Here is an 18256-nt window from a genome sequence, read left to right as displayed (position 1 = left end):
AGTCTCAAGAATGACAGTGCAGGGACAGCAGTGCACAGAGTAGGAGGAGGGGATGGCCTTAAAAATGCATAAGCATTTACTTACAGGCGTCAGTTTTGGTATATACTGCTATCTTTCTCCCCACAAACCCCACAGGCCCATAGAGAGCATCTCTGAAGCATCGTATCTTAAGATTCTCCCTGCCCAAAGAGACCCAAAGGGCAGGTCTCTTGCAGATGGAGTCCACAAGAATATTCTCCTGGCATGAAGGGACCCAGCTCTCCACCCAGCCCTGCCTTGCTCTCTCTCTCTGCTTTCTTCTCTGTGGACCTGGTGGGTGGTCTACCTGTGGCTGGAGATATTCTCTGAGACCTCTGAGTGTAACCAAGGGCAACCACACTGCAGAGGGGCTGATGGATTTGGAGGAGGGTGGCTCAAGAGGAGGGAGGAGAGGGTATCTGGAGAGAGGAGGTCTGTGTTCCTGTCCAGGCGGCTCCTTGCCTTCCACCGTCCTCCAGGAGGGACGACCCGTGCCTTGCCTTCTTATCAGGACAGTGGGGCAGAGGAAATTATGGGTGAGAAAACCCCCTACATACTTCAGGGCACTAGCACTGTGCCAGCATTTTAATTGCTCTTGGCATTATCCTAAGCTACATGTAGACACTTTAAAAAAGTATTATGAAGAACATTTAGTGTAAAAGTAAGTCTTCCTCACACTTGGATTCCTAAGGTCTTACCCCCAGATATCTACTGTTAACTGTTTTCTGTGTATCTTTCTAGAAATTTCTTATGCACAGTACAAATATATGCTGTGTGTGTGTGTGTGTGTGTGTTGGTGGTGGTAGTGTACAACTCCAATGCTACCAAAAAAAAAAAAAAAAAAAGAAAGAAAGAAAAGAAAAAGAAAGTCATACATGCAAATTTGAAATTTCTGGTACTCCTATTTAAAAAGTAAAAGAGACTAGTTACATCACATATTTAATAATACATTTTATTTATGTCAATATAGCCTAAATATTCTCATTTAAAAATGTAATAGTTATGAGAATTAATGACAAGATTCTTCTATTCTTTTTTTTATTCTAAGAGTTTTGAACTTAGTGATCATGAAAAGTGAAAAAAAAAAAAGTCCTGGAAAAATGCTGGAGGTAAAATGTTAAGTTAAAATAAAAAACAGCACAAACGCAAACGTACCCTGGGACTGTGACAATGTCAGCCTGATCTCTATGTCCAGGGCCAAGGCCTAGAGAAGGACGTGGGAAAGGAAGCAGTCTGTGCGGGTCGGTGGCGCGGGCCGCCGGGCTCTTGTTCCCCTCCGCACTGTTGTAAGGGCAGGCCAGCCACACCACCGGTCTCTGTTTTCACCTGTTCTTTGAATCTCATCACCTAAGTAATAGATATTCCTCGTAGCAAAATACGACAGCGTAGAAAGCAAACTGAGGAAAATAAAAGCCACCCACAACGCATTGATCAGACTCAGTTGCCATTAGGACTCAGTCATTATAAATCATTTTTACAAAACACATTAAACTTGTAGGTTTGGAAGGCAGATCAGGTGGTGCTGTGAGCTGGTACTGAACGGAGCAGAGTCCAGGCCGCCTGTCCCCCACGTCCTCGGGCCTTTCTGTTTCTGCCCACGGAGCTCGTTCATGCAAAAGGAGCCGTGGTTATGGACGTCACTTAATTATTTCACACTTTTTCTCCAGAAAGCACATGAAGAGGCTGTGGGCAGGAGATAAACACTTTCTCCCTTTGCGGTTCCACAATCCTTCCCCATCTGAGAGTGTGGTAAGTCTGAGACTGAGCCTTGAGCCCAAACCTGCCTCTTTGGGGTGTGGGGAACCTCTGAGACTGGTAAGGGGGTCAGAGGGAACGAAGGTTCTCTCCTGCTCTGAGGTCACTGTTTCCTTCTAAATCTCAGGTGGCCATTGCAAGGTACTCCGGCTGGCAAATAGCTTATATTCTGTGGGGTAAGTGCCACCTGGGACCTGTGCGACCCAACACATGTTTCCTGGGAGGGAGGAGAGGTGAGTGGGAAGCAGCCCTACTTCTGCCCTCAAGGGACCATCATCCTGTCACCCTCCCCGCCTGTCCTGAACTCACAGGCCATGAATGTTAAGGTCTGCGAACACTAGAGGAGGAAGTGACTAACCCCAGCCAGGACAGGGCTCCGAGGCTCTCTAGGGGAGTCTGCATTTGAACCGCACCTGGCCAGGTGGGAAGAGAAGAGTGGGAAGACAGGGGAGGCCATGCCAGGCAGCAGGAATAGCATCAGCAACCATGCCAGGGCCTCTGGTGGACTGCCGGGAAGACACGGGGGCAGATCATGACCACCCCCAAGTGAGCCTTACTCCCCTGTCCCTAGGCTACCTCATCATCCATGTGATGCAGAGCCTGTGTGGCCTGATGATCATGTATGGCCTGGTGCTTCCTGTCACCCACCACAGGGGCCTGGAGATGCTCCGAAGGCTGGGACTTGGGATGTAAGTGCTGAGTGGGTGGTCTGTCCTTCCTGAGTCCTGGGAGCCAATCCCTGGGCCCCTGATCATCTTGGGCCCTCACCTCAACTGACCAGGAACGGAAGCTTCCAGTTTGAAAAAAGCTTTCTCTCCTACCGTTACAATGAGCCTTTATAACTCTGTGTGTGTGTGTGTGAGAGAGAGAGAGAGAGAGAGGGAGAGAGAGAGATGATGTGCATTTTCCATCTGGGAAAACTGAATTCTCAGGAGGTGAGGGAGAAACAGGACAGCATGATGGAAGGAGGCAAGGAATAATCCTGGCTAAATTTTTAGATGTGCTTTGTGACTTGAGGCAAATGCCTCGCCTTCTCTGAGCCTCAGTTTACCCATCTGGAAAATGGTGAATGCTGGTATCCTTGAGCATTTATTATGTGTCTTTCCTCATGTCAGCTCTGTGAGTTTGGTGCTTATGCACAGTCCAGAAAACAGTCACAGAGCAACCAAGTGCTCTATCTAAAGAGAGGGAGGATACAGCATCGGGGCCCAGGCAATCTGAAACCAAAGGCTTCTAACCATGACCTCACACTGTCACTCAAGAGTGTCAGCATAGCATGTGACACTCTGGGGACCTCCCTACCAGAGCCCCATGCGAGTCTGGGGTGGAGCCCACCTTGTGCACATTCCCACAGCTTCTCAGGCTCTTCCCAAGCACCATTTCTTTCTCTCATTCTCAAACTGTCAAGCCACTCACCGGCTGCCACTCCTGGTAAGAAGGGACATCAGTGAGAGCCATGGGTTATGATCTGGAGCCAGAAGCTCTGGCTGTGGGGCCTTGGTAAAGCCACCTCCCACATTTGAGCCTCTGTTCCTCGCCTGCACGGTGGGCATAGGATGGCTCCCGAGCATGAAGCATGGAGCTCACACTCTGGGTGGCCAGCCTCTCTCTCCTCCCTATCACTAGACATCTGAGAAGGGCCTAGAAGAGCAGGGAAGGCCACCTCAGGTGCCTGCCCTGTGTTTCAGCCTCACCATCTCCATCATCCTGGGCCTCATGATCCTGCAGATGTGGATTGCCGCCAGCTTCTTCCTGCAGCCCAAGCTGGGCCCAGGGGACAAGCAGAAGCCCTTGGCTCTCAATAACAGGTGAGATGAAGAGGAAATGGGGATGTGGCTGGGCTTAGGCTGTCTCCCAGTCCTTCCCCTTCACCCTTGGCAGGTTCCAGGGCCTCTCTATATTCTGAGAGGTGATTTAGTGGGCAGGGCTGAGCTCTGGAGTCAGAATGCTTGGCTCCCAATCCCGGCTCACCCCTTAGGAGCCCTGTGACCTTGTGTAAGCTTACTAAACATCTCTGAACCTCAGTTTCCCCCTTGTAAATCATTTTGAGTATCTTAACAACGTGTTATAAGGTTAAAATGTGTTCAAGTATGGACTTGGAACAATAGTGCCCAGCTCCTGGTGACCCTTGCTGATTCATTCATTTATTGGGGAAACCTGGGCACTGAAGGGAAAGAGAGAATCCCGACACCACCTGCCTAGAAGCTCACAGCCCATCAGAACAGACAGGCACACAGACAGCAAGGGCAGCAGACCCCAGAGGGTACAAAAGGATCGCTAGAGAAACATGGTCAATGGAGGAGGAGAGGCAGAGATGGAGGAGGAGGAGCTGGGGTTGAAGGGTGGGGAGAGGGTGGTAATTGCACTGCAGATGGGAAGTTTGAGTAGGATGGTAGAATTTCTGCACTTATAGTAGAGGGCATGGCCAGCAGCTATCACAGCATGACTGTAGGCAGGAGACCCCAAAAGCAGGGTGTGTTAGGAAACTGAGGATCTAAAACTGTCACCATACAGGGGTCTTAGATGCTATGCGACAGGAAGGAGACACAAAATGACAAGACCAAGAGATGTCCTCTCTGAGGGGGACCTGACACTCAGAATGCAAAGTTTGGGTTTTATCCCAGAGACAACAGGAACCATGAGATCCAGTGACCCTCTAGGAGATTTCCTCTGGGGGACTGGAAACAGCTCCAGCTGGGGCAGGTCCTAGTTGCAACAGATGGGGGGGAAGCCCCATCAGCTGGGACAGCCCCTGCGCCAGCTGTAGCACCATGAGATTTCCTCACACCCTAAGGATCACATAAAACAAGTATAGTCCCCCCAACCTTTGTCTTGGGTTCTGCCCTGTGCCTTCTGCACTGTCCAGGGCTGGGAGATGGGGACTCAGCTTCCCCTACAGCAGAGTGTGAGAGCACAAGGCTAGAAGGCAGAGTCATAGGATTTGCTTTTGCAGTGCTGGAGATTGAACCCAGGGCTTCATGCATGCGAGGAGCAAGCGCTCTACCCCTAAGCTATGCCCCCAGCCCTCAGGGTCTGATGCTGGCTATGGAGGACTCCAGAGCCCGCCTGCCTAGCCATCTTGTTTCTGTGTGCAGGAAAGCCTTCCACAACTTCAACTACTTCCTGTTCTTCTACAATGTGCTGCTGGGCCTGGGCGCCTGCCTCTCCAGGTTGCTCATCAGTTGCGTCCTGGGCACGTGGCTGATTGCGCGCATCGACAGGACCATCATGCAGAGTGGCTATGAGGGAGCAGACATGGGTGAGTGACCAGCCCCTGTTGGCTACCTCCTCTGGGGAGGGCTGGACTTGCATCTTCTTGATGGCTGTTTGGAAAGACAAGACAGGTATGAGAAGCCTGGAGTGGGCACCTTCACTTATGCTCAGAGTTTATCCTCAGTGGAGACTGTAAAGCTGAGCAATAGAAACACATGCTGCCCTATGGTCAGAGGGAGTTCAAGGCTAGTCAATCCTGCCTCTTCAGCAGACATTTCAGGTATAAAGAAAAGGACGATAGTCAGAGGTAGTCAAAATTCTTTCTGAAAGTGAGAAGTTAATTTATGAATGCACAGTCCTGAAAATTTTGAGAAAGCCCACATGTCAGAATCATTATTGTTGTTCATCGGAACTTATTTGATCAAGAAAATGTTCTGTTCAGTCGGACACTCCCAAATCAAAGCCGTTCCTGAAGAAGCAAAGTTTTTGTTCTGCTTTTAGGCCACGATCACTCAGTCCCTCTGCCCTTCAGGGCCTGTAACCAAGGCTTTCTCGGTTGTTGCTGCTGGCCTCCTGGAGCTTCAAGTTCTCCATGAGGTGAAACAGATTAGGATATGATCTCAAAGCCTCCTTTCAGATCTTTATACCTCATTTTCTAAATTCTCAGCAAAGACTCAGGCACCCGTGGAGCTTATCATTAAAAGAACCAACTGGGCCACGCTTGGGAGATGTGGCCTGGCCTGATCTGCCGCTGGGTTTCAGGGTTCAGCGCGTGGATCGGCATGCTCTATGTGGACCATTATCACACCAACCCTGTGCTCGTCAGCTTTTGCCACATCCTGATCACAGGCCACAGGGAGAGGAAGCTGCAGAAGGCCATCAAATACTGGTGCCTGGAGCAATCAGCAGGTAATGTCTCCTGCTTGGACCTCACTGGGTTTGAAGAGCAGGAAATGAACCCCCTGAGGCTCCCTGAGGTCCCTGAGATGCTCCAGGTTTTCTCTTTCCTGCCTCTTTTTCTCTGCACTCTGTGTCCTGGGTGTCCTTCAACCAGGGAGCTTGGGAGGCTTAGCCGGCTATGGGACCCACTCAAGCTTTATGTCCTTGTCCTGCTGACTGGCCTCCACCGTTGTTCCTGGAAATGAGCTCTAGTTCTGCTAGTGGAGTCTTCCAGATCCCATTTGTTTGAGATTCCAACTCATATTCCAGGCTACATGCCAGACGCCTGCCAAGGTGGGCTTCAGTCAGGGTTATTCTGCTCTAGGGCGCCTCTGTATGTTCATTGCTATTCCAAACACTGTGGGGATCCAGGACCATGGGATGACTCATCTCCCTCATGTCCACACAAGTCCCAAACCAGCTCCTTAACCATACCTCTCACACTCAAGGCAACTCTTCCAAAACCCTTTGAGAACGGCAGAGGCAAACTTCCAACCAACCACCCGCCTCCCATGCTGTGGTCCATCTGCTCTGATTCTATCCTAGGTCCCCGCATCTCAGCTAGGTCCAGGACGAGGTGGCGCCTGCTGCAGACCCTGATCAACAACCCCAGACTCGTCATGCTCAGAAAATCAAAATCAGGACATGGTTCCCAGGAGTTTACCCAGATTCTGTTGACGTGCTCAGAGAGCTGACACTGGCGACCCACATCTGCTCTGAGGCCAGGTCAGGTCGTCTGCTCCTGAGAGAAGGCTCAGACTAACCAGCAGCTGTTCCCTGTGATGGGAGGGGGTGACACAGGCACTGTCCACGCACATGGCAGACAGCATTGTGGCATGGCCACCTGGACTGAGGGTCGAAGTTTCAGGACTATTTCACTCTTTTATGAAAAAAAAAAAGATAAAAAACTAAAGAGAAGTTTGTTGAGCAAACTTTATCCACGGATACTTCTACTATCCACCATTGGTAGGCGACCTTGGGAAGTTACCTGTTAAGAAGCCCAAAGCTTGACTCCAAGGCAGAACTTTGTCACTGAAGAAGGTGGTAAAAGGTTTATATCAGAAAACTCTGATTTCTTAGAACAGAGTGTGGTCCTCAATTCCGTGGGGTCCTCATTGCTTTCTTCTTTCCAGTCTTTAGGGTGGTGGGAGAGAAGGAAACCCGAGCACCTGGCCCCTAATCTGGGAAGATGAGCAGGCACAGAGCACTCGTCCCATGGCAGCTGGGGTGAGGAGTGGATCAGAGCTGACCTGGGCCTTGCTTGCAGTGAAGATGCTCAGACTCTCTCTGACCAGGGTGGGATCACCTGGGTAAACCACCTGTCTGAGGAAGCAGAGACAGTGATCTAGGCAGGCATTTCAGGCAGGGGACACTAAGACCAAAATGGTGTAAGCAGACATGTCCCAGCATGTGTGATGAGGGTGAACTTTGATGCATATGGGGGTGCGGGGTGCCATGGGTTGGTTAGGACCATTCCAAGCACCTACAGATGTCGGGTCAGTAGGCTTGGACATTGGTTTTTGTGCAGAGTCCAGAACTTGCCCAAATTTTTAATGCTCAAGCGTAAAGTATCTGATGACCCAAGATCTGTGTAAAGTTTGATCAACCATTCAAAGTCCCTCATGAGCCTGGGAAAGTGCCCTGAGGATCCCACCAACATCGTAGAGGAAAATCCCCATCCACCACATGAGTCCCAGACCATTATTAAGTACGTGGTGTAAACTCAGTCCTGTGGCTAGGTCTATTTGCCAGAGTTCTCTCTTTTAGCTTAATCTCCACAACCAAGCTTTGCCATTCTGCATTTAGCAACAAAAAAACAAGGACTCCCATATCACACTTTGAAGCTGTTTGACATTGGCCAAATTACTTTGCCCTTCTCCATTCACTTTTCTTATCTATAAAAAGAAACCCCATAAGATAATACCCCTAGCAGCCAAAATTATTTTAAGGATAAAGTGAGTTAATAAATATGAACACTCTGAAGCTAGTTTCTATCTTATCCTAAACTCTTAAAAGCAAAAGACTTGACTTTGCTATGACTTGAATATGGGTTGTGTCTCCTAAAGGTTCATGTATTAAAGCCTTGTTCTCCAGGGTGGCACCTTTGGTAGAACCTTTAGAAGATGAGGCCTAGTGGGAGGTCCTTAGGTCATCTGGGGTGTGCCTTCAAGGGGACTGTGGGACCTGGGTCTCTTCTCTCTGTTTCTTACCAGATGCAGTGGGTGTCACCATTTGCTCCCACCTTGTTGTGCTGCTTCGTTGGAGGCCTAAGGCAATGGGCCACTTGACTGTGGACTAGAACCTCCAAAAACACGAGCCAAAAGAAACCTCTGTTCTTTATAAGTTAATTATTTTAGATATTTTGTTACAGTAACAGGAAGCTGACTTAAACAGATGTCATTTTCACAGAAAGATATCCAAGTGGCTAACCAGTACAAGAAAAGGTGCTTCATGTTATAACACATCAGAAGACACAAATTAAAACCATGCTGTTATACCACCACATAATGGCTACGATGAAAACTGGTGACACTATCAAGTGTTGAGGAAGATTCAGAGCTACAGGCACTTTTGTGCACTGTGGTTGTGAAAACTGTTATAACCACTTTACGAAATTCTTTAATGGTTTCCCCTAAAGATATATAGGTACAGACTCTATGACCCAACAATTCCAATCTTAAGTATATGCCCAAGAGAAATACCTACATATGTTCACCATGCAAAAGGATGGTCAAAAACATTATAGTTATAGTCCCAAATGGGGGGGGGGGAACAATGTGGTTCAATACTAAAAAGGATAAATAAACAAAATGGATTATGTTTTCAAATAATGGAATACTACACAGAAATAAACTATACTCATATTTAAAAATGTATGGAATTCAGGTTGCTTCCCGTCTGCTCCGCAGGCGCCGGGGCGCGGGGCCATGGGCTTGGGGCTCTCCGTGCGTGCGCGTGTGCGCAGCTGAGAGCCTCCGCCACCTGCAGCCGGCGCGCGCCCCGTGACACCGAGCGGGGGCAGGGGGCTGACCGCCATGACTCCCCCAGAGCCTTGCGTGAGGGGCCAAGATGCAGCAGTCTGCCAGCATCTGCTGCAGCCTCCATCTGTGAGTTGCTCCATCTCTCCATGCCCCTTGACGCCCCTGACACCACCGCTGGGCACCATGTCAACCTTGTCCCTAGGGCGCCAGATGAAGAACATTGTCCACAACTACTCGCAGGCAGAGAGCAAGGTCCATGAGGCCACAAGCAATGATCCCTGGGCCCGTCCAGCTCTCTCCTGTCTGAGATCGCCGACCTCCCCTATAATGTTGTGGCCTTCTCAGAGATCATGAGCATGATCTGGAAGCGGCTCAATGACCAGAGCAAGAACTGGCGGCACGTTTACAAGGCCATGACACTGATGGAGTACCTCATCAAGACCGGCTCAGAGCGTGTGTCCCAGCAGTGCATGGAGAACATGTGTGCTGTGCAAACGTGGACCGTGATGGCAAGGACCAGGGCGTGAATGTGAGTGAGAAGGCCAAGCAGCTGGTGGCCCTGCTGCGTGAGGAGGACCGGCTGCGGGAAGAGCGTGCCCATGCACTGAGACGTGGAGAAGCTTGCACAGACCGCCACGGCCTCCTCAGCAGCAGTGGGCTCCGGGCCAGGCCTGCTCCGCCGGCAGAGCAGTAGGGAGGAGGAGCTGCAGCTCCAGCTGGCCCTGGCCATGAGCAAGGAGGAGGCTGACCAGCCCCCGTCCTGCGCCCCGAGGATGATGTCCAGCTCCATTTGGCCCTTAGTTTGAGCCAAGAGGAGCACGGTAAGGAAGAGCGAATCCGTCGTGGGGACGACCTAAGGCTGCAGATGGCAATGGAGGAGAGCAAGAGGGAGACTGGAGGCAAGGAGGAGTCATCTCTTATGGATCTTGCTGATGTCTTCAGGGCAGACATCACCTCCACCGGCTTCAGACCCATGGGGGCGCCCAGCACCCATGGCTGCCCCCATCCCCACTGCCCCCTGCCTCAGACCCCTGGGGGGGACCTGTTGTCCCTCCAGCTGCTGATCCTTGGGGTGGTCCAGCCCCCACACCAGCCTCGGGATCCCTGGAGGCCTGCTGCCCCTGTGGGACCCTCTGTTGACCCTTGGGGTGGGACCCCAGCCCCTGCAGCTGGAGAGGGCCCCATGCCTGACCCATGGGGAAGCTCTGATGGTGGGGCTCCAGTCAGTGGACACCCAACTTCTGATCCCTGGGCTCCTGCATCTGCATTCTCTGACCCCTGGGGGGGGGGGTCACCTGCCAAACCTGCCGCAGTCTGGCTGGGCACAAAATCAGGAGCCACTCAAGCAGGAACAAACTTTATTTCCAAAACTCCCACAAACGCCCCCCACTCGGCCTTCTCCAGGGGCACACCACACCTACCGGAAATCCCTCCTCTGGAAATCCCTCCTACCACACTTCCCCAACCAATGGGAACTCTCCGGGAATCCCTGCGAGAGTTCCAAAGTAGCAGGTGGAGGCCGGACAGCAGGGGTCTAATATCCAATTGAATACATATCTTAACATAACCATTATCATTTCAATGGCTTGCTGGTGTCACCTTTCAACCAAAAATGTCATGCGTCATTCCTACTTGGCTATGGCTCTCGGCAAAACCCAGCACCAGTGGCACTGCAGCAGGTGGAAGCTTTGATCCAGAGCCTGATGAATTCTCCGACTTCGACTGACTCCGCACAGCCCTGCCAGCCTCTGGGAGTAGCATGGGGGAGCTGGAGCTGCTTGCAGAAGAGGTGCCTGCCAGCAGCCCTGGGCGTCTGACATGAGTGGGGTTGGTGGGTCTCTGGCTGAGACTGTGGGAAGTGCCCCACCTGCCACTGCCCCAACCCCCACACCCCCCACAGGGAAGACGCCAGAATCCTTCCTGGGGCCCAGTGCAGCCCTCATTGATCTGGACTCTTTGGTGAGCCGACCCGGCCCCACTCCTCCAAGAGCCCAGGCTTCCAATCTCTTCTTGCCAAGTGGAACCTCTCAGCCCTGTGCCCCCAGCCCCTGGAACACCACCCACCTACATCTCTCCCCTTGGTGGGGGCCCTGGTCTGCCCCCAATGATGCCCCCTGGTCCCCCAGCACCCAACACTAACCCTTTCCTCCTATAATCCAGGGCAGGAGGCAGACCTGGCCTGGCCGACTTACCCCGACTCCTGTTCCCTGGGAGACAGTGTTGTGAGTGCTGTGAAATGGGAGCACTCCCACCCCAGCGCCCTTCCCCCTTCTGGGGCCCACTAACACTAGGCCCTCTTTCCCCATCCCCAACCCATTTCCCCCTGAGAAACTGAACATGGGGGATGGGGAGGGGAGCCAGCCAGAGGAGGACCCCTTTCTGTGGCATTAGAAGAAGGAGGGACAGCTAGGATCCCTCCACCATTCCCCCTCCCTCCAAATTCCTGACCCCCATCAGTGTTTGAGCCTCCTCATTCCCCCCTTTGCACCCCATGGTGAACTCTTGGTGATGATTTGGGGAACTTCGGGAATAAATGGCAATTCTCACGGGTGTGGCTCCCCTACCCCCCAAAAAATGTATGGAATTCACAAACATAATGAAAGAAGTCCAACATAAAAGAGTCTAATCTGTGTGATCTCATTTAAATAAACATTTTTAAAAAGAAAAACCAACTTGAGATAAAGTGTTTGATGGCATTGGGGAGGACAGAGAAATGACCTAAGAGGGTACTTAAGGGTGGCTGCTGGAGGGTTGGTAATGTTCTGTTTCTGAGGCTACTGGTTCCTTTCAGATAATTCACTGAGTCCCATACTTTTAGGTATGTATGTTATGTTTGATAGGTGCAGGTTCCACCAGTTGGACAAAAAACTTTTTTTTCTGATTAGTCCCAAATCTACATGGCATGGTGGTTAGTTCAAGAATTTTTGAATTGCAGGGTCTAGATTCATATCTTGAATCCAACTTTTTGGTGGCTCAGAGATCTGAGCCAACTTGCTAATCTGAGCATCTGTTTCTTCATCTGTAAGATGGGTTAATGGTGGTACTCTCTCAGTTATTTGGGGAAATTGAATCTTCTCAATAAGTATTAGCTCTTGGAGTCCCTGTTGTTTGGTTCCTTCTATACACTATGGAAAAGATGGACAAGGGTAGAGGGAAAAGAAGGATGGGCTTCAACTCCACAGACATTTTAAAGAATTATTTTGTTATTTAATTTAATTGTTAATTATACAATTATATTGTTAATTATACAATTTATGGGGCACAGTGTGATATTTTGATATGTATATACAATATATAGTGATCAGATTAGGGTGATTAGCATATCTATCACCTCAAGCATTTTTTATTACTTTATATTGGGAACATTTTTTCCTAGCTATTTTGAAATATTCAATAAGGTTTCACTATAATCACCCTACTGTACTACATAGAACACTAGAATGTATTTCTCCTCTCTAACTTAATTTTGTACCCCAACCAACCTCAAAAGACATTTTTAAAATGAAGATTGAGAGGGGAAAAAAAAATCAGAGATGGAATGGAGGTGCAAGAGAGTGCAGAGCCTCAGGCCAATTTTTCATTCCCTGTCTTTGGCTTCTGGCCCATCCCTAAACATGGGAGGAGACTAAAAAGGTGATCTGTAACTGGTTAGTCTTTCTGGCTAGGACATTGTGGAGTTGGAAAGAAACAGATATGCTAACCAAAAGCCAAGCACAAGCCGGAAGGAAGTGGTGGTGTGTGCCTGTAATCCTCCTGACTCAGGAGTCTGAGGTATGAGCATCACAAATTCAAGGCCAGCCCTGGCAACTTGGTGAGACTGTCTCAAAATAAAAAATAAGATGGCTAGAGATGTAGCTCAGTGGTGTAGCACCCTTTCAATCCCCAGATCTGCAAAAAGAAACAAACAAACAGCCACACACATATTTGTACATTTGATTCAAACACAAAAACAAAGGCCCAGAAATTTGGGGATAAAGTATGCTATATTCTTAGCAGTGGGATTATGGATTATTTTTGTTTGTTTGGGTTTTTCCCCCATTGAATTGTTTTCCATTTTTTGCAACAAGTATGTTGTTTAATCAGAACAAAACGCCACACATCATATATCCATGCCTACTTATTTAAACCCATGACATTCTGTATAAAAAGGAATAAAGAAAACCAAAATTGCAGATGTGCCAGAAACCAGAACCTGGTTCTGTGTCTGGGCAGAGAAGACAGTGTTTCTGCTGTATAAGGCTCAAGCCAGCAGTGCCTCCTTGGATGGGAAGGAGAAGAGAGACTGCAAATGATTCCTGGACACTTTCTATTTTATATTGTGTTTTCCACACCTTCCCTCAATCACTGACATTTTTTCTTTTTTCAGCTCAAATGAATTCAATTTTTATTATAATATTTCACCTTGCTAAAATCCCAGACCAAAGAATGAGAACAAAAGGGTTTTCTACTCACTGTTTTTTAATTTCTGGAGCTGGACTGGACAGAACAATCGCTTGCCCTAGGAAGTTGGCATACGGAATATCTATTAGCAGTCTGTGAGGGATCCCTGCCAAAGGAGGGCTTCTCTAAGAAGGAGCTGGCTATCCCATACACAGCCCAGGGGAAACTTTGACCACCCTTCGGTCCCAACCACGAATATTTTCAGTTCTGGCCGGGCAAGTTTGAGCCTTGAATTCTCTGAGCTCTGGTTTTTGGTTTTGTTTTGTTTTTGTTTTTAGAAGGAGACAGATTGATCTTTCAGAATCTTTCAGATTTCTTCCCTGCAAAGATTGATTTCAACCAAAGCAAGGAAGAAACGATGGATTTTCTTGACCATGATGGCTCAAAGCCACCTCTCAGATAGTTTTCAGGACGTTTGGTGTACTGCTCAGGACAGCTCTGGGGTATTCTCTTGTACAGAAGAGAGACTGGCGTTCAAAGAAGCAATTGGTGAAGTTTCACGACTCCACTTCGGGCGCTCGGGTTGCTAAGGGCAACCCCTTTCCCAGCGAAAGGCAGCGAGCTGAGCCCGCCCCTCCGTGTTGCCTTGGAGACCCTGGGTGTCCCGCTGCAGTTGACGCGGGACTCGCCCAGGCGAACCTCAGAGGTGCTTTCAGCAGGTGCGGACGCGGCCAGCACGGGGACAGGGCCTCTTTGCAATCTGGGCTCAGGGGGACGTTCAGGGGCTGCCCGGGCCGCTTGAGGGTCTCGGAAGGGGAGCGGGAGGACCCGGCTGGGTCTTCTGGGCACAGAGTAGGCACCTAATTAGTGTGGCCAGAATCAGGCCTTTAGGTCGCGGTCTCCGCGGCTCCTGGAGGCCTGGGTAGGGTCCTGGACCCAAGGACCCCTGGCTCTGGGGTTCCAGCCCCACAGACACCTTGGCGCGTTGACTTTTCCCAGAAAATCTCCGTAGGGTGAAGCGCAAGCTGTAACCCCGAACTTTTCTTGTCCCCAAAGTCCCTGTCGGATTGGCGCCTTGCGCGACTGGGAGCGTCTGGGCCCCTCATTGCCTCTCCTTGCCCGTCCCCTCTCTGTTTTGTTTAAAATTTAAACCCCCAAGCTGCCCTCGACCCTCGAGGTGCGATCAGGACCTGCACTCGGGGCGGGCGTGGGTTCCCAACCTCGGGTGGGAGTTGACACCAAGCACACGTTTCCAGGACGACGGCTTCCGGGCAGGGGCGTCCCGCCAGCAGCCACCATGTCGTCAGTGGGTAAGGTGAGCCAGGTTCAGAGCGGCAAAGTCTACCATCAGATCTTCCAGGCCGAGGTAGGACCTGCTCTCCCTCTTTTCACAGCCCTCTTCTCTCTGTTCCTCCAAACTTCCCTCTGCTCCCCTCCAAATTTCTCTTCCTTTAAGGGCTTTCCTGCTTGGGAATCTAATGAATTAGGGCTTTGAAACAGATTTTTTAAAAAATTCTTATTGTATGCATGTATGTATGGGATATATATTCTTGAAAATTGGGAAAGATAAAAATAATAAAAATGTAAATTTAAATGACGCAGAAATAGTCTAAATTAACTGTTCAGTACTCTGGAACCTTTTCTCATGCATAAAAGAATTTTATTTAGAGACTGGGTTTCATTCTGTGTGAGTGTTTTGACACCTGCTTTCTCCGCAACAGTATCTCACAGACCAGTTCCCAAATCCAAGGCATTCCTGAACCTCAGTGGTTCCTAGAAGTTGCCTCACTACTCAGAAAACTCTCATATAGTGACAAAGTCAAGGCCTCTGGATGATGGCACCAGCTGACCAAATTGTGTGTCCTCTTCAATGCAATGCACAGACCAAACAAGACCTGAGGAGAAGCCCATAGACTTCCAACCCTTCCTTCAAAATTATTTAAATGGGATTTTCATTCCTAATTTGAGCCCTAAATGATGCTCTCTGTAGAACCTTTGTAAGTTACAGGTGTACAAAAAAAAACAAAAAAAAAAAACAAAAAAAAAACAAAAACAAAAAACCACTGCTCCCTGTAAGCGATATGCCATTCTTAACATGTGGCATCCTCCCTCCCACCTTGCCATTCATTTTTTAAAAAATATTTTTTAGTTTTCAATGGACCTTTATTTTATTTATTTATATGCAGAGCTGAGAATCAAACCCAGTGCCTCACATGTGAGAGGCAAGTGCTCTACCACTGAGCCACAACCCCTATTCATTTTAAATGCTATTCACTTTAAAACTTGAAATCATGTAATTTGGTTATAATTTTAAATTTAGGCTCTTAATTAATATGTTTAACTATAATCATCTCATAAGCATTTCCTCATGTGACCAAAAAAATCCTAAGTCTTATCTTTAATAAACACCCAACAGTCCATCAAAGGGACGTACCATATTTACTTAACCAGTCTCCTCCTATTGGAGAGTTTTGTTTTTCTAATTTATGATGATGATTTTAAAAAGGCTGAGATGTGCATCTTGTGCCTTATTTTAATTTCTTAAAGCGAGCCTTCCCTGAAGTGGCTGGGTGGCTATTGAGGAGGAGGAGGGCCCTCCTGTACAGGGTTTGCAGGGGCCTGGAGCCTCCAGGCCTTCCTTGTGGCAGTTCCCAGGGGTCCTTCTAAGGTAGGCACGGTCACCCTGATGGTGCTGAGGGGTCTGCAGCTCTACTTCCCTCATCTGTGGGCTTCCATGGATTCAGGTGCAGCTGGTCCAGTCCCTGGCAGCCTCCAGAAAGCGGTCTGCGGAGCGTTCTGGGACCCCAAAGAGTGGCTCGATACCCATGATGAAAAAGGTGGAGATTCCTGAAGGGGAGATGATGTCTCCTCGGCAGCGGAAGTGGGTGCACAGCCTTCCCAACGACGGGGTTACAGAAAACCCAGTTCTCTACAAGTAAGTCCTGCCTCTCAGGCCACACCCACACACACTGGGGCACCCCATCTTCAAAGACTCAGGAAGAGCTCATGCAAAATGAGTGCGAGGGAGGAAGGAAGTCTCCAGTGCCTGCCTGGAATCAGGGAGGCATTAACACCTATTTGGAAGGATTGCTTCTTTCTTTCTTCCCCAGTAATGGTCGAGTGCCTAAGGCCAGGTGCTAGGGAGGAGGATCCCACCTTCATGGAACGGGGAGGCCACTACAGAAACAAATAAGTAAGGTGGGAAAGCCTTCCCTCAGGACAGGTTCAGGAAAGCTCTCTGAGGAGGAGCCTCAGTTGAGACCAGAGGGTGAGGAAGGGGAAGGATGGGGGCAAGACACTGAAATGGATGGTCTCGACCCATTCTAGAAAGCAAAAGATGAGTGGACCTGGAGAGAGGGCAGAGGTGGGGCTGAGAGAGGCCTAGCAGGCCACGGTCCATGTGTTGGATTTTATTGCAGTGAGTAGCTGATTTTGTGCGTCCAAGGTCCCTTGGGCAGTATGTTGGAAGAAATTACAGGAAAGAGGCAGGGAGGCCAGAGAGGAAGGCTCATAGTTGTCCTTGTAACTTTGGTGGTGGTTGGGAGAGGGAGAATAGGGGTGGACTTCAGGTGTCTTTGGAGGCAGAACCCCAGGGGGCCTGATGACGGATCTCTGGCCTGAGTGCTGGGTGTGCAGGGAGGTGCAGGGAGGCACTGTAACCTGAGGTGAGGGCAGTATGTGAGGCAGGGGCATCTCACATTCCTTGTGCAATTCCAAGTTTGGAAGTTAAACTTGAGATTCCTAAACATGTCATTTCTGTTAGCTATGATCAGACTTTTCCACTACTAGGGAAAAGAGGAAAGGAAGACTCCATCTTTCTCCTGGCTTCTTGGGAGAATGCAGCAGGAGTCTCCTCAGGCTTGGCATCAGCCATAAACACCTTCCCTGGCCTGGAACTCAGGCTGGATAGTCTGGTCTCCTCTACCTGCCTTTGTCTCTTTCACCCGCTGTAGGGCAAGTTCTCTGCCCTGACCTGAGCCTCAGCCACCTAACTACCTACAATGGGTGCTCTACTGGCCACTCAGGCCAACACAAGAGGCCAGCCTCTTCCAGCCACATCCCCTGCCGGATGCCTTGGCAGAGATCCAGAGGCATAGGCAGCTGGGACCTGTCCAAGCTCCACCTCTGCTCCCAGGAGGGCCATGTGGCATCCTCACTGTGACTCCAGCTCCCACAGGAGTCTCAGCTGACCTCATCTAGGACCAGGCGTCTCCTGATACCTGCCTCTTTTTCCTCAGGGTTCTTTCTTCCCCAGGGTTCAGCCTAGGGTCACCTATCGTCCCAGATACAACATCAGTCAGGAGCTCTTGGCACCTGCAGGGTGGTTTCAGAAAGGCACTTCTCATGGGGGTGCTGGCATTGTGCTGTGCTGGCTTCCTGGGACAGCCAGATAAGCCCAGCTCTGTCCTGGACACAGGACCACAGCACAGATCCCTGTAGCTTGGGCAGGAACAGAGGATGGGTTTATAACTTGTCGAAAGGACTAGGGCCACTAACTCCACATTCCAGAGTCTCCCAGGGGTCACTTGTTCCCTGCCTCTGAGAAATGTCTCCCTCCCTCCCTCCTCTGTCCATATCCTCTGCCTTCACTTTCTCTGCAACCAGCTTGGCCTAGTGGCCAGCTCACCAGCTCACCTTCCCGAGCCTCATCCTTCTTCCCACCCAGCAAAGCTCCCACCCTTCTTCCTGAGCCAGAGCAGCAGGAAAAAAAATCAGCCATCTGTTGGGAGGGCTCCCAGATACAGCAACCCAGCTCACCTGGACCCTCTGGGCAGCCCAGAGACTCACAGCAGCTCTCCTGACCTGCCACACCCTCCCACTGTTCTCCTTTTACCAGAGAAGAGAGGCCACAGGCCCGTCTTTCCTGGTCTCCTGGGCTGCCCCAGCTACCTCCCAGGAGCTGGAGAACAGATAGGGGAGCCTGGCTTCCTGCCATTATCCTCTCCAGCTTTCTCCCTCCCCCCCCCCCC

The 18256-nt window shown here is 50.0% G+C and overlaps 2 protein-coding genes and 2 pseudogenes across 15 annotated transcripts in view; all 4 read left to right on the top strand.

The window, feature by feature from the left end:
• The window catches only part of LOC107147774 (stimulated by retinoic acid gene 6 protein-like), a 42959-nt gene extending 35051 nt beyond the window's left edge, over positions 1-7908 (top strand). For 9 of the 11 annotated variants that reach the window (XM_048783333.1, XM_048783337.1, XM_048783338.1 and 6 more), the window contains 7 exons: positions 1686-1767; positions 1901-1949; positions 2321-2462; positions 3462-3581; positions 4869-5032; positions 5749-5895; positions 6472-7908. In XM_048783333.1, the coding sequence (XP_048639290.1) occupies positions 1686-1767; positions 1901-1949; positions 2321-2462; positions 3462-3581; positions 4869-5032; positions 5749-5895; positions 6472-6620 (853 nt within the window). In that variant the 3' untranslated portion in view covers positions 6621-7908. The remainder of the gene's footprint in view (positions 1-1685; positions 1768-1900; positions 1950-2320; positions 2463-3461; positions 3582-4868; positions 5033-5748; positions 5896-6471) is intronic. The other 2 variants (XM_048783331.1, XM_048783332.1) reach the window with 2 other exon arrangements.
• An 895-nt stretch (positions 7909-8803) lies between these two features.
• Positions 8804-10133, top strand: LOC107147773 (annotated as a pseudogene). Its single transcript, XR_001504197.2, has one exon. The product of XR_001504197.2 is annotated as an epsin-1-like (transcript).
• A 343-nt stretch (positions 10134-10476) lies between these two features.
• On the top strand, positions 10477-11574 carry LOC125610688 (annotated as a pseudogene).
• Positions 11575-13877: 2303 nt separating this feature from the next.
• Positions 13878-18256, top strand: part of Ccdc180 (coiled-coil domain containing 180) — a 62462-nt gene continuing 58083 nt past the window's right edge. For all 3 annotated transcript variants that reach the window (XR_007340687.1, XM_048783327.1, XM_048783328.1), the window contains exons 1-3: positions 13878-14005; positions 14543-14652; positions 16031-16221. Coding sequence is in view for 2 of the 3 variants with exons in the window: in XM_048783327.1 (XP_048639284.1) it covers positions 14584-14652; positions 16031-16221 (260 nt within the window). In the remaining variant the exon portion in view is untranslated. The remainder of the gene's footprint in view (positions 14006-14542; positions 14653-16030; positions 16222-18256) is intronic.

Source organism: Marmota marmota, unplaced genomic scaffold, assembly GCF_001458135.2.
Source record: "Marmota marmota marmota unplaced genomic scaffold, marMar, whole genome shotgun sequence".
Lineage (NCBI taxonomy): Eukaryota > Metazoa > Chordata > Mammalia > Rodentia > Sciuridae > Marmota > Marmota marmota.
This window is presented reverse-complemented; position numbering and strand designations above follow the sequence as displayed.